Source organism: Tamandua tetradactyla, chromosome 24 (genome assembly GCF_023851605.1).
Source record: "Tamandua tetradactyla isolate mTamTet1 chromosome 24, mTamTet1.pri, whole genome shotgun sequence".
In the NCBI taxonomy this organism is placed as follows: domain Eukaryota; kingdom Metazoa; phylum Chordata; class Mammalia; order Pilosa; family Myrmecophagidae; genus Tamandua; species Tamandua tetradactyla.
This window is the reverse complement of record NC_135350.1, coordinates 8672119-8688616: the sequence shown is the minus strand read 5'-3', so window position 1 is coordinate 8688616 and position 16498 is coordinate 8672119. Positions and strand designations below refer to the sequence as shown.

Sequence of the window (16498 nt, the reverse complement as noted above, 5' to 3'; positions counted from 1 at the left end):
AGAATATACAGAATCATTGTTTTTTATTTTTTCCCCCAGACTTTCCTTTTTTTTTTCTAGCTCTTTCCTTGAGGGAAGGAAAGGTGACTAGTGTCCACTTAGCATACCATATTTTGGCAATAACCACAAAATATTTGTTGTACTAAATTGAATAATGAAAACAGTACTATTCCAGATGTAAAAATGAAAGCCCTATATTCTTACATAGCCTGCCTTCATTAAGCTCTTTCATTTAGTTATGACATCTCTGCTTCTTCTTGCTAATATCTATTTCTCCATTTAGTCTACAATGGAATGACCTGTGATCAAGCAGAATATTAAAAATGCACTTACCCAGGACTAAGATTTACTTTTTTTTTTAGTACTTTAGACCTAATTTCTCCTAAGAAAGATCAAAGAGATTATGGAAGAAATCAATAGCTAGAATAAAAAAAAGGAGAGAATCAGGGCCACTTTACTGATTTACTAGAAGCATTACTAAATGATATAGACATATAACTTCCCATAATTTCTAGAAATATTTATTGGTAGAAAATAATACATCTCACCAAAGCATATAGTATATTTCACTCAAGTAATTATTTCATTCTAATAAATAATTTCAGAACTATATAAAATTAATAATTAATAAAATATAACAAAGAATTATGTTCTGACTTTTAGATAGAAATGAATGAATCTAAAGACAAATTTTAGATATTAAGTAAAAGCAATTTTATATAGTAGAATGTTTAGAGGCAAGAACTACAGTCCCCAAATAATTCTTACTGGAATGCATTAAAAGTACTAACTTCACAGTCCATTAGTGCTAAGATACCATTTTAGACATACAGGTTAGTGGATAACATTTTTCCCATTGCAGTATATTCCCTAAAATGTCAGTAATTTATTTCTTTATGCAACTCTAATGAAATGTCTTTCTATAATCTATTTTAAATAGTTTATATAATTAACACCTATATTGCTTTATAATATACTAATTATTTTACAATAAGTAATTGTACATACTTTAAAAATTGTAGACCTTAAAACATTCTATTAATAGTGCTGCATTAAAGGAGGGGTAGGGAAAAAAGCTTACTATTCTGTTTTTTTTTTTATTTCAAAATCTAAATTTCTGTGGTTAGGTGGAAATCTGAGTCACAGAGAAGTTATGTAACTTGCTCAAAGCAAGTCAGATAGGGGATGGGATTAGAAGCAGGACATAAGCTCCAGCTTCCAATCAGATCCTTAATGAAATTTTTATTTTTTATTTCAGTTTGTAAAAACATAATAATGTAACAACCTGAATAGAAAGGAGACAGAGGGAGCAATAAAATATTTTAAAATTTACACATATTTTTAATTCAGCAGCTTATTAAACTGGACCATTTTTATTGGGCAGTTGGCAAAAACATAAAAACAAGACATTTGTATACTCATATTTATGTGGTTATATCATAATGTAAATTATATCTTGCCAAATTCAAAATTTTTATTATATAAATCATGAGTCTTCCCAGAAGGATTCGAACAATGAATTTAAGAAAGTATTTGCAAAGTCCCCTTGGGGGAATGGTGAGAAAGGGGGAAAATTCAACTTCCCCAAGTGGAGAATTCTTATTATTCTTACAAGCAGTAGGGACAACCAAAGCAATAGGCTGAGCCCCCAGTCTTGGGGTTTGTTCGTATGAAACTCAACCCCGTAAAGGATAGGCTAAGCTTACTTAAAATTTAAAAAGAGTCGCCCCCAAGAGAACCTCTTCTGCTGCTCAGATGTGGCCCCTCTCTCAGCCAATATGACAAGCAAACTCACTGCCCTCCCCCTCTCTACGTGGGACATGACTCCCAGGATGTGGACCTTCCTGGCAACGTGGGACAATAATCCTAGAGTGAGCTGGGTTTCAGCATTAAAGGATTGAGAAAATCTTCTCTACAAAATAGATTCCAAACAAGGTCGAGAGGTTACCCTGGAGGTTATTCTTTCACATTAAATAGATATCACCTTTTTAGTTAAGGTGTAATGGAGAGGCTGGAGGGAACTGCCTGAAAATGTAGAGGTGTGTTCCAGTAGCCATGTTTCTTGAAGATGATTGTATAATGATATAGCTTTTGCAATGTGACTGTGTGATTGCGAAAACTTTGTGTCTGATGCTCCTTTTATTTACCTTATTGACAGACAAGTAAAACATATGGATTAAAAATAAATAAATAATAGGGGGAACAAATGTTAAAATAAATTTAGTAGATTGAAATGCTAGTGATCAATGAAAGGGAGGGGTAAGGCGTATGGTATATATAAATTCTTTTCTATTTTCTTTTTCTGAATTGATGCAAATGTTCTGAGAAATGATTATGATGATGAATATACAACTATGTGATGAAAAAAGAAAATGTTCATATTGTATGTTTATTGGTTTTATTAATAAAATTAAAAAAAATGTGAGTCTGATTGACTCATATTTTTAACTCTTACTCAAAGTCATATCTATGTATAGTAAAAGTCAGATATTTAAATCTTTGAATTATTAAAATGATTTTAAGGTTAAAAAACTTAATCTAGCTTTAGGAACTAATGGAAAGAATCTTGCAACATGTATGCTTTTAGAATTTATGCAGTATTTCATAATTACAACACATTTCTAATACTGCATAGACTTGAAAATTTGCAAGAAAAGCCATTATAGAACACCTGAGCTGAGAAATTCTGTTAATGTAAAATAAGTCTATGTTTTTCTAATGATGAAGTTAGTATTTACATGTTTTTGTTGGTTTCATTTGCCTTGCTTTGCTTTTGGAATTTGTTTTATGCTGGGATTGGTAACATTTCTGACCCTGTAGTTTTCAGCAAGGCTAAACAAGTATGAGGCTATAACTAACAGTTTTACGTTATGAACCTGGCAGAAGTCAAAGAGCAAAGATTAAAAACTGAGGGAGTATAGAGGTAGGATAGAAGGAATATGAAGCACAAAAAAAATGGAGAAAATAAAATTATTTTACATTAAAGGAAATGGTAGAGTAGAATGAATTCTGCATCACTCCTATAAGTTACTGATCTTGATTTAAGATTAAAATATTGACAGATTGTAGATACATATGAACAGACAAGCATTTTCCTAAATAACTTCTTTTAAAATCAAATTTTGAATTAGAAGCCTGCAAAAAATATTATGTGACACAAGACAGGTCCTCTAGGCCCCTTTTAACCTTATAGAATCAACAGTCTTAAGAATAAAATGTTCTTAAATAAAATATCCAGGAGTTTCTTGATTTGCAGATGGTTAGTCCTCTGAAGTAAGAAATACACGCAAGTCCTGAATGAGTATGTATGTGAATCGGATGAAGACAGACATTGTGTGGTCATCTGTCCCAGGAAATCCTACACAGAAATGAAGGTTTTCTTTGATGAAACAGAATTTAAGAATAATTGAATCTGCGTATTTAGTTGGCACACTGTCCATTAATGCACACATTTACAAAAGACACACTCACACGAAGCTCATGAGTCTGTAGATTAGCTGAGACCACGACACCCAGGTATAGTCAAATACCCATTCAAGGGATAAGGTGTCAACACCTCTGCTCTTAATGGGCCATTTTGCAAGCATCCTGTGCAGCTTCATTACCATAACGAATTAGCCGGCAAAAGGAGAAAAAAGATAAACCAGGAAGAAGTCCCCACACACGGTTTCATAGCAATACAATTCTATTTGTTCTATACAGCTTCACTGGCTTAGACCTGTAAGAAGGATGAAATGCAGTAAGAGATCCAAGCAGCTACTGCAATGGTGAGCTGAAGTGAGATGCTGGAAGCAGGATGAGTGACAGAGATGCCATTAGGACATACAGGAGCCCAGCTTTGACAGATGTTGCCCAACTGGAATTCTGGAAAAGAGCAGCAGATGACCAAACCGATGCACACTCATCAGGAATGAAGTAGCTGACTCTGTGCAATGGTGCTGGGCAGGCTATGAGGTGGAGAGGCATTGTGGCATACAGCGACAGGCCCTGCAAACTGTGGCTACAGCCACGAACCAAAGGACAGTCTTCAAATGTATACAGCGTGGAAAGGCCCACTGCGACATACCATTGATGTTAGGATGCCCACTCCATGGAGAAGAGCACCATTAACATTGTCATCAACTAATTAAAGGCTAATGATGACAGCTATTCACTGACACCTGTAAAGTCCAAAGAAGTTCTTTTCTTAATCGAAGTAATGGCTTTGCCAGAAATGTTTCTAAAACTGAAGTAACTATTTCAACAATTTTAAGCCTAAAAAGACATTCATATTTTGAAAACACCAGCTATTTCTAATAAGAAAATTCTATTAGAAAAACTATTTTGAGTGGATAAATGGGCTTTTATTATAACAATATTTTGTTAAGACTCCCACTAGTTTTTAAACTGCTAGTATTCCTCCATGATATTGGATTTACTGCTGAGTTTACTGATAAAGCATCAGTGGTAATAATTGCTTTTTTAAAACAAGACAAAATTTCAAAGTTGTTCAAACGCTATGAAGTCAACAAATTGTTTTGGAGGGACAACAAAAAAAGTCAACTCTAGAAGCTTTATTAAAAGGTTGTAAAACAGTGCAAGCATCTGAAGATGACTGTGAGCTTGGAAAAGGAAATGTGATTATAATTAAACACTGAAGGGGTTTCTAGATATAAAATGCGTTATCTGGGTTCTCATTTAAAAAGTAAGAGTTTCTGATATCTATTGAATTAAATCAGAGAAATGGATCTAAATTATAGCATAAAGTATCCGTTTAAAGCATTACAGAAGTACTTTTTGACTGAGTTGTTGTAAGCTCTTGAAGACTAGTTCACAAAGAGAAGCCTATGGAGCCCAGGCAAACAGGAGGCACTCATTAAACATTTGCTGAATGAATGAATAAACTAAGGTAGGCGCGATACAATTCAAAAGTAACCCACAGATGGGGCCTCATGAGAACCAAAGCCCTTCTAAGGGGCCCTTCTCAGAGTCCTATCTCTCCAGGGTCTTGATTAAGAAGGACCAAACCTACTATTAATTCTGCTTCCCTCTTTCTTTGACAGCAGCTGGGGTCTCTACTCTTTTCCTGAGAAGGACAGAAAAAGCTACTCTCTTGTTGGTTCACGTAACTCCTCCCTTTGGCTAACTCACCGTGATGTCAGTATTCCGCTGCCACCCTGCCCCCTCCTCCCTCCCCTACCATGTTTCCTTACAGTGGAAAGGGCTGAGCAGCTGTCACTGCCAGGTTAGTCCTTGGGGATGGGGCAGAATGCTCACTGCTTTTGCCATGGGAAACATGTTATATATATTGAGAGGATCATGTACCGCACACGACACAAGGTAAATCTAGGTGCTGACGTGAGATGTGCTGCATGTGAGACCGCCAACAGGTGTGGGCGCAGCGTGTGTCTGGATGGGGTCATACCGCCAAGAACACAGCGGATGGTGCTTCAACCCAATAACAAGGTTGGGTACAGAAGCGATGGGTTTGGAAAATGTGTGTGCAAAGGAGGAAAAGAAAATTCTGTAGGTATGATATAGTTTTACAGAGACCATGTGGTTGTAGATATATAATTGCTAGTCTTTGTGAGTTGTTAGAGGTATGACGTATAGGTAAATTTTGGTTCTAACATAGCTAGACAATAAACACATTCCATACTAACCTACTCTGAGCTACAGTTAACTCTGAGATGAAGAAAAAAGAGTTCAATCATTCGAGTTAGCACTATATTAGGGTCTTTCTTGAGAACTGTGCACTGATTATTGGACAAGCATATCACCAACATAGTAAATACATTAAAACATTTATGACAGCTTTATGTACCAACTTTTTTACAAGCAGAAACATACACAGGATGACCTTTCAAAGTATCTTCTAGTCTTAAAGTTTTCTGATATCAATCAGTAGTATCTAAAGAGCTGGACATCAGAAGGCTGAATGGGTCTTAAAGAGAATGCAAATAAGGCTTAATGTATTATAACTATGACTCTGTGGCCAGATCCACATTAGGAAAATTAAGCAAAAACTTAATTTATTTATTGAATTTGAGGAAATAAATCAAAATAGTTTTGGTTTAATTATCAACCGGAAGTATCTTTTGACCTCAATGTTAGGCTTAATTTCTCTATCATTGGAGAGTGCAGATTCAGTATTACTATATAAACCAAGGCTATCTCAATTCATGAAATTTCAGAGGCAAGATGAAACTCATATCATTGTTGTGACCGAAGAAGAGAATTATTTTCTGATAACTGCTGATATAATTTCAATTTACCAAAAGAAAAATTACAAATTATAATATAAAACTGGCAGGAACTCTTTACATATTGATATTTACCTAGACTAATAGCAACCATCCTCAATGAATATTTAGAACAGCTAAGAGTCAAATTCAGGTAAGAAAGACCACTTTGTAAAAGCCTGCTTATAAACCCCAAGGAATAAACATATTCCTAGGAGGAACAACTAACTGCAAATAGTGAAGTATGGGTATTCTCCTAATGTATTCAGTTATTTAAAAATTCAACCTCTCCAGTGGATAGTACACAGGTCATTTCTTTTTTCTTATTCTTGCTCTAGGGAAGAATGTAAAAAAATCATATAAACATTTTGCTTAGCTGAAAGAGCTAATGAATCCAGAGCAATTATAAAGATGATATTTCTGAATCACTGGAAAAGCTAAATGGCACATTGCCTGTTTGTTTTTTTTACTCTTTTAAAAAAATTTTACTTAATTTTAAAATTAAAAAAAAACACGAATCTCTTTATTAATGACGAGTATCCATGATTCATAAGGTTACTTCAGTTCAAATTTAATCACAGAGGTTAAGAGATGAGTAGACCTACTAAATAAAATCAACTACACAGCTATCCACCTTTCCACTGAGAAAATAATGACTGACTCCTTCTGGCAGACAGGTCAGTCGGAGCACTGGAAACATAAATAGAGCATATACTTTAATAGCATCAGCTGTTCTATTCAACCAAAAGAGGAAAAAAATTCAGCAGAGGTGAATGGCATACCGTGGTCTATAAAATTTTTTATTCCCTAAATTGTCCACATACCTATTTGACCTGAGAATTCCCAGATTTTTTATTCCATGAGATGAATGTGACTTTTCAAGACTAAATTTTGCTAATGCTGCCTATACAATGAAAGCCTATGGCGATATTAAATAATTCATCTTTCTAAGTAATATTTAATCAGTTAGTGGGTCATTTTCTCTCATTTTATTTGTATGTCTTTTCCTTTCAGATTTCTTTGTAAAATATTTTATTATCTTTCTTTTTCTGAATCGCTTCCACATAAATGGCCTCTAGAGATTGTAGATGTATACACGGAATTACAAAAATATGAATACAAAACTGGCAAAACAAGTGAAGCAAAAGTAACACCTGTAGAACATCTATGCAAAGAAGCTAACTACTAATGTATATTTAGTATGTATACAGAGGCACTGAGAAAATGTTAGTACAAATTCTAGCAATAACTCATATTTGTGGCAAAAAGAATGTTAGCATCTAAACTACATGAAGATCAAGAATAAATTAGGGGGTGGGCCACGGTGGCTCAGCAGGCAAGAACGCTTGCCTGCCGTGCCAGAGGACCCGGGTTCGATTCCCGGTGCCTGCCCATGTATACATAAAAAAAAAGAATAAATTAGGAAAGTCTTGAAAACCTTGGATAAAAAGGCTACCAAATACAAATACTAAATTATACTGGCACCCACTTAAGATCATCTTAAGTTTAAAAAATGTTATTTCATACTTCATCTGTTAATTTGTTTTCTAGCAAGATTTCATGAATGTACCCAATGAAATACACTTTATGTTACCTTCTGATTAATGTATTTACATTTGATATTATGTTCCCAAACTGTCATTACTACTTTAAAATCACAATGTGTTTGAATATACCGCATGTTGTCTACAGATTCAAAACACAAAAAAGATTCTGTTAAAAAATCACCAAAATAATAAAGCACTATAAATAAAAATTATTGTTGTGCCACAGGAGAGGCTTAGTTCTTTATTAGTTATGTATTTATTAGATATTTGAAACAATGTTTTCCTGAAATACGTGGAACTCTGAGATTTTTTTATCTGTAGGGAGAATTTTCTATTTCTGCTTTACCTTTCACATCTTCATCCTCAATTGTTGTATTTGAACTCTCAGTTGATTCCTGTTGAGAAGAAAACACATTTAAGTTGCAAGCAATGAATAGTTTGATTTATTCTCCTTAAAAAAATAAGATAAAAATATGGCTAGTGATGTATATATCATGCAAAATTCTGCAGCAGGCTGTGTGCATAAGCTGACATGCAAAAGGACAAATACATTATGTGATTTTAACAGAAATAAAATGTCAAAAGGCTGCAAACATTTCAAAAAGGGAGTACTCTGGTGGCCTAATCTGCAAAGCAGTATAAATCTAGGCAATTTATAGAAGCAGTAGAAGTATGACACTTTCTTTAAGAACTGTTAAGGGTGTATTTATGCTACAGGGCCTCAAAGTTGTTTTCTATAAATTTATGAGAAATTCAATATATAGGTCTAATGAATGTGAACTTAAAATAGAAGAATTTTTATTTCCAATAAATAAATCAGCAAATTGCATCTCTTTGATGCAAGGCACTTAAGTCAGGCACTGAATTTGCAGTCTATTTTCCTGCCTTATTCCTTCTTAGAGAGAGAGGGCATTTCACTGCATCGTTGGATGAAGAAGCTGATGATACTAAGTTGAGATAGACTGAATGTACTTTAAAGAAGAACGTTCATAACTGTAATCAGCACAATGGATTTAGGATGAATCATTTACTTTTAAAGACAATTTTTTCATTCATTTGTAAATTAGAAAATGGTGTCATTGACAAGAAACCTTCCTTCATAATGAAGAGACAAAGCTATTTCTTTTTTAAGACTACACATGAAGTTAAAGATTAATAAACATACTTAAAAGGACACTGTTACTGCCAGTATTAAGATACATTCCTTAAAATGGTTTGATAAATTGTCCCATTAATAATGTACTAATAAAAAATTTTCTAGCAAAGAAATACAATATTCATAAGAAAGACACAATTTTCTATTTTTTGGAATGATTAAAGTTAGAGCTGAAAATAACTGGAAACAAAATTCCCATCAATAGCTATATGCTTAGTCATGAAATCAGATTTTGGAAAATGATGCAAATACCAGCCAGTGTCCTTTTAGAGAGTCAATATTTAAAAAGATCAGTTTTCATCAGTATCATATGTAATATTTGAATTGAAGAGCCAAACTAATTAAAGATGTATCCAGAGTCTCCTTATACACAAACCAAAGAAAAGAGTCTTCATGCGTTTCTGAGCATGACCTACTGCTCAAATTTAAAATCAAGATGAAGGAAAACCCATGCACTGTAAAAATAAACTAATTTCATGTAAGCACGGAATATCATGCAGCAACTCTTACAAATGATACAGCCAGAACTATCCAAGTGTCCACTCCAGCTGTTATGTGTGGCCTTTCATTTGCTATTGATATTTTAAAAAGTGTTTTCATATCGATGGTGTTGTCTCCCACGAATATTTTAGGGATTTATAATATTTTAAGTGTCATGACTATAAAAATAACCTCATATTTATTTTAATGAATTTAATCACAATTAACTAAATTTTAAACCAGAAGAAATATTTCCTAAGACTTGAATATTATTAAGAGTAAGGAGAAATAAAGACTCATAACTATACCAAATAACTGAGAAAAGTCTGCTAAAGAATTTTCCTCCCCTTATAGATAAAATAGTTTACAGAAAGTAATAAACTGGAAATACAAACTACATTTAGGAAATACATCTTTTCAGTCTATAGATATGTGTGCAAGTATGTTGTGCAAACAATTTACAATAATAGGAACCATTGCAGTCTTTTTTTTCAGCATAAATAATTAAACATCTGTTATGGAGATGCATAACACAACAACAAAAAAACATTTCACAAGAAGTGAAAGTCCCCATTCTTTTCAAATTCATGCCAAAAAAACGTGACAGCATGAACAAAAGATAATTAAAAATAAAGAAAACACACTATGACACAGACTGGAGTAGAATTCAAAAGTAACACTAAATTTTAAAAATACCTATAAACTTAAGATAATTTGAGGACAGTGGAATAATATAACAGATATTCTAAAATTTCATGCAGAATACATCTACAGAACAAGGCACAAACAGGCATGGAGAAAACAAACAAACAACCCACCAGATGGAATTGCTTAAGATACACAGTCATCTTGACATAAAGACTTTATAAATGTTCAACCCAACTTTTGACTAATGGTACCATTCTTTTATCTCTCAAGATGCCATTCTTTTTTCTTGTTGTGGCTTTGAAAGAAGTATGTGTTAAGTACAGTTCTATATAAAATAGGCCCCAAAGGAAGTGAGGTAGAAAAAGGGAGAGGTTTCTCTTTCTTATTTTTCGATAAAGAATTAATTTTGCTTGGAATGTTTGATGAGATGTGTAATCTTGTTAAAAGCAAGATCATTTTCATTCTTTCTGAATACCTTGTTTCCATCAGGGTTGTGGATTACAGTAGTTTGGGGCTCCTGAGTGAGAACAAAATAGAGAAAGAAACAGTTCGCAAAGGTAAGTACATTCTTATTAGTGTGAGGGGAAAGAGCAGAATGAGCCAGTTGACAAAACCAAATAGTGACAAGAGCTAAAGCAATGTTAACTACTGTCAGAGGTTGCAGCCCACAAGTTTTCTGATGAAAGAAGTCCCTGGTGAGCCCATGACATAGGACATTTCCCTACCCAGCAGTAGCATGCAAAAGACCTTATTCTTGATCAACATACAGACATGGCTTTGAAGACTGGAGACCTAAAGAGGCACTCACTGTTTCACAAAGTCCTACGCCGGATAGAGCTTTCTTTTTATTTTTAATAAGTGGTCTTTCAATGTCTGTTCCAAGAAAAAATGGCCAAGGACAGTGGAGACAGAATTGGGGATGATCTCAAATTCTCATGAAGATATTTTCAATTTAAGAACTGATTTTGGTATCATCACTACAATTAATACACAGCTGAATACCCTTGGAAAATCTAGACCAATTAGAACCCACTTAACTTGAAAAGAACATAGGAATTTCTAAAGGACATTTAAAAGATATAATCACCACACATTGAGACATATATTGGTAAACCCTGCATTAATTTATAGCTAAAATAAAATTTCTGCTGTGTGGACTCTGTATACAAAATATTTGGCTCTAAAGTCATGTTTTTCCATCAGGAAAATATTATTTTGAATAACATAGAATAATAGTACAGAGAACAGTAAAAAACTTAGAAGCATTTATGGAAATATATCAAAATATGAATAGTTCGGGGAAAATATTATGGAACCCACTAAATGTCAGTATTAAAATTTTGAATTTTAACAAAAGACTGTCTCAAAGTGTTAAACTGGTTTGGTTTTTAATAGGGTATATTTGGTTGAAATGAACAAAACTGGTTTCCACAAATATTTCAAAGTTCTATGCTATGCAATTCCATTCTTTCCATTAGAGTGAAACAGTGATAAATTAATTTAAAATGCAACAAACAAAAAGCTTTAAATTATCCATACCTCTTTATCTCAGAAAGCGAGGTCTTACAAAGCTTTGTTGACTTTTAGTAAGAGAGAAACGAGAACTCTGAATAAGGTCTACTTTTATTGTTGTCTAGCAATAATCCTGTTAGCTCTTCTTGATGTCAATACTTGCACCATGAAGACAAGAAACCACTGTTTGCTTAATCTAGAGCTATTATCAGGAGAAGAGCTAAGGACAACCAAAGCACATTCTACTGTATTTTGAAGGCAGCATGCAAACAATTTGAACTAGAGACCACAGCTATCAGTACAATGGTTCAACAGTGAAATGAGAAAATCTCATGTTAGAAACACACTGCTTAAAAACTACCTTAACAAAAAGAAAAGGAAAAAAAAAGAGCACAACAACAAAAGAAATGAAGTCTTTTCATATCTTAGAAAGCAAACAAAAAATCCAACGAAATAAAATATTTTAAAATATGTATCCATATAATGAAAGCAAATGAAAGAAACAACAAGAGGCAGTAAAGAGCTTAAGAAGGGTTACAAAGAGTCCAGGTATACCAGCGCCGGGGTAGGAATATTTTCTTTGGGGCTGGTTACCACGTTGGCTTTGCTGTTTATCTGTAGATATGCAGAAAATAGAAACAGAGACGCCTTAAACCCCTTGGTAGCCAATGTCTGTAGATGTAGCATGTCTACAAGGAGATATAGACATGAAAATCAAGAGCCACTGAAAATGACCATGAAAGACACTGTGACAACTAACAGGAATTGTGATTGCTTCCAGTCTCCAGAGGTCACACACAGACTAAGATTGCATCTTGATGGTGGAATGAGAAAACAGACTTGGCTGCTTTGGCTGTGCTACCTTAGCAAACAGACAAAGAGCTGCTTCAGTGGAGCTCAAATCAAGCTTAGAGTATGAAATGAATATAACCATTTTCATACCCTTCAAGTTGGATTCTGTTTCCCAGCTTCCAATCGCTCACTGTTACGAACAACATTCTTTTTTTTTCATTTTATTCTTGAGCCTGAAGTCACACAGAGACCATCTTTCTCTGGGGAGCCATCATCACTTTGTTCAGCAGATATTCAATTAAAAACTTAATCGTCTGAGGTAACGCAGTCTTTTTAATATTCAACAAAAAAGGTAAGTCTAAGTTTCCTTAAAAATACATCTTCGATTATAAATGGGCGAATAAAATGCTTTGCTATAATCTGAATGTAAAAGGACTTTATTTTTCACAATTGTTTGAGAGAAAAATATTGCATTTTCTGTCATAGCGTTATTTGAAGACTACATATGGTAATAACATTCCCTTGTTTTAACATAATTGGATTTGATCTTAAAGAAGAGATCATTACCACTGTGCAAATCACAAGGTGAAATCGGTAATTACTGCAATGGACCCACAGAGAAGACTTTTTGTAGACAAGTGACAAGTTAAGACTATAATTGAGTTTGGGAATTAAAGAATCAAAGACCTATAAAAGTAATACTCAGCATTCTTTTACACTCATGCATGACAATTTAGATAATGGCTATCAAACAAAAGTTGATTAACATTCACTTTCTAGCACTATATTACCTGTTTTCTTAGTATATTATTACCTAAAGGAATAAACCCCTATAATTTAAGTATAAATGTACTTAAGGACTTAAAGAGTAACCAAAAGATAATTCTACATAAAATAAATGAATAACAAATGAGTATCTATAAGTGATTACATCAATTTAAGTGGGCCTTCTGGAAATTCTTTTCTTTCACATTTTCTCCTACTGAAACTAGAACTGAGAAGAAAACAGAGAGTGACAACTTAATTTAGGCATGTGATATTTTGCTTTTTTTGTTAATTCACCTTCGTGTAGTTAGGAGGCATCACTATTATTTGGTTGTAACACTGTGCTCTGTGACATGCAACAAAAGAAAAAATTGTGGTGCCCTTTATTAGAAAAGCTTTTAAATTAGAAACCATCAGTCAATATTTTTCAGATAGTTTTGTTTAAAACTTTCTTTAAATCAAAGTGCAGAGAGTTCAACATAAAGTTTGTGCAACAGCCAAAAAAAAAAAGGACTCTATTAAAGAAGGACCAAGATTCGATATTTATGTCAGTATAGGATATATGAGAAAAGTGGTGAGATATACACATATATAATTTCCTGTTCACTAAGAGTGCTTGGCAAAACACAGCTGACTTCTTATCAAATGACTGGGGTTTCTTACCATTAAAGCACCGCATATATTTAATGAGATATATTAAGAGTCTATCAGTGGTTGCAAAGAATCAGAGAAATACTTGGAGATACTTTTATTTTCGATTTGGGATAAGACTGCTGACATTTTTTCTAGGATTGTGGTTGCCAAGAACTGCTTTATTTTAGTGAAAATCATTGCACATGCATACCAATGCACACAAACTTATCTGCCTGTGTGGATGTGTGCACACACCCACAACACTACAGACATTCACACGCAGATACTCAGAGCACACATGATCATCCCTTCTGGGTGAAGGCCCTTCTGTTTGCATGAGTCATCCTTTACTGTCAGGTATGGGAAATACGAGTTAAATGTATGTGTACCTCCCCCACAATTTTGATGTTTAAAGATCAGCTTAATATATTTTTTTCCTATGGGAAATATTTTAATGGTATTTTGTAATATTAATTGATTTGAAATAATAAGAGAATTTCTAAGTAAATGTCTTGGAGAACTTCCTGTCAAAGAGTCAAATATCCAGGGTGGGTTCAACATAAGCTGTCTTTAAACACATTTTGACTGTGAAGGTAGTTTATTTCATATTATGGAAGCAGAGTGTCTGTATTTTAGTATCACTGAATTGCATCAGATTTTTTAAGCAATGCACTGGATTATTTTTTATGAGGCATGGGCAAGATATTCTTATTTATCAGATGTTGATTTAATTAATATTTGAGGTTAATAAGTATTTATTGCTCTAAAGTTGCTTAACTTGGGTGGGGTATTGTAAGATCATTTTTACACAATTTATAAACTCTACAGTAGATACATTATGGCATGTCTGAACTAAGAAGAACCATTCTCTTTTAGCAATCATGATTAACATCTAAGATATAATTATATGGTGTTTCTTCACTTATCAGTAAACAGATTAATTATGTTGTGGTTTCTTTAGTGGTTTCTATAGTTTCAAAGAGAAAACTGAACTTTGTCCTTGCGAAGGATTCAACCTATTAATAGCACATGGATACTCACAAATGTTTATAAAGGCAAAAACTTTTCACATGTTTTAAAAATTGAAGTTCCGAGTAAAACAACATACTGCAGAAGTGGGGTGGTGCGTTTTGATATTTGATGAATTAACACTGACCTGCAATGGTCCTACACTTTCTCTACTTACACTAATTTAAGTAAATAAGACTGTTTTATTCCTAAGTGTGAATTTTCACAGGAGGAGAAATCTGGCAGATAGAGATCCTCACCATCATCTGAACACTCGAACTGGACTTCCTTTTCTGAATTGACCAGTCAAAGAGAAAGGAAAAGAAAAAAATATGACCGGTTGAATTTAAAGTATCAAAGCATGGAGTATAGAATAATTTTTTCTTTAAATTGGAGCTATAAGTTGACTAGAAGAAAAGCTTTGGAAATGTTTCTTTCTACATAAGGATAATGGTGAAAAAAATCTCAACAGAAACTGTGAGCTCTGCAACACTGCCTGGTACAGAAAAACAAAGAAGAGTAAAACATTTGGACTATTTTAAAGATCACATATCTACCAATGTCACATTGGGAAAAAGGCAGACATCAACTGTTATTCTTTGTCATTTAAACTGAACAAACTAAGCAGGAAGAAAATAAAATTACAGGTTGAGAGAAGCAATTAGTCAAAGGCAGCTGCCATCCTAATGGGAATCACAAGTGCACAGCCACCGTAGCTCTGGAAATTCCCAAACCGCACACAGACAGGTGGTGAAGAAAGCACTAGACATATGGACGTAAGTGACAAATGATTTTCTATGTGGCAATTTCAATACGAACTGCCCGCTACTTGACTTTGGGTCATGTTCAAACGCTAGAATATTAACTAATGCTCAAGAATGTTGAAGTGTTGATGAGGGATGTAACCATCTGCTATTGAAAGAGAAAGAAAAGGGTTAAAGAACATTTAGGTGATACTGTGGAAAGATAACAATATAAATATAAGGTTACAGTCAATCAGAGGTAAATTCCCAAGAAGCCAAATAGAACCAGTAGAAAATGTTACATTATTACTGACCAGAATTTTATTTTTATTTAGAAATTCAAGAAAGCGAAAATATCCTGCTGTCATCGTTCCTGGAAGATAGTTCCAATATTTTTTTCAAAATATTTCTGTTATATATGTTTCAATATTTTATGATAGAAGCACAGGAACAAATAAGACCTTTGTAAAATCTGCCCAAGAAGAAAAATTTAGTAGTTTGAAGCTCAGTTCTCCAGATATAGTGATGTGATTTGCTTTTGTAAGGTCATACATTTCAGCAACCTTCAAAAATAAATACAGCAAGAGCAAAATTCTTTAGAAAAGCATTTGGTTTTCACAGTTTTTCATGTCATGATGATAGTTTGGGACTGTAGTAAAGCAGAAAGGACTTAGATATTCAGTTTCCATAGTAACTCTATAAACAACTGTCATTTTTCATGATTAATATGTAATCAAGTGGAAAAAATACACTTTTTCTTGGTATAAACGTTAGTCATCTTTGTGTATTAAACTATTTTATGTTTCAACCTCCATCCTTTATCAGCAACCATGAAAAATACAAGCTGCAAAGACTTAGGACTTGAATTTAACATTTAAAAGTTACACAGCTACTGAAAATCAGAAATCTTTTGCGAGCACCTGCTACACTTACCTTCACTCCATCTGGTTTCTTCAACAAACTCTTGGCTGCTGCAAAATGAGAGTAAAATCC

At 33.6% G+C, this 16498-nt stretch overlaps 1 protein-coding gene across 17 annotated transcripts in view; it reads right to left on the bottom strand.

Annotated features, from left to right (window-relative positions):
• The window catches only part of CAMK2D (calcium/calmodulin dependent protein kinase II delta), a 348954-nt gene that overhangs the window by 27959 nt on the left and 304497 nt on the right, over window positions 1-16498 (bottom strand). For 3 of the 17 annotated variants that reach the window (XM_077142475.1, XM_077142463.1, XM_077142465.1), the window contains 2 exons: window positions 16439-16473; window positions 8115-8163 (listed from right to left, as the gene is read on the bottom strand). In XM_077142475.1, coding sequence (XP_076998590.1) covers window positions 8115-8163; window positions 16439-16473 — 84 coding nt within the window. Of the gene's footprint in view, window positions 1-8114; window positions 8164-10527; window positions 10570-12119; window positions 12180-15022; window positions 15056-16438; window positions 16477-16498 lie in introns of all 17 variants that reach the window. The other 14 variants (XM_077142474.1, XM_077142462.1, XM_077142466.1 and 11 more) reach the window with 9 other exon arrangements.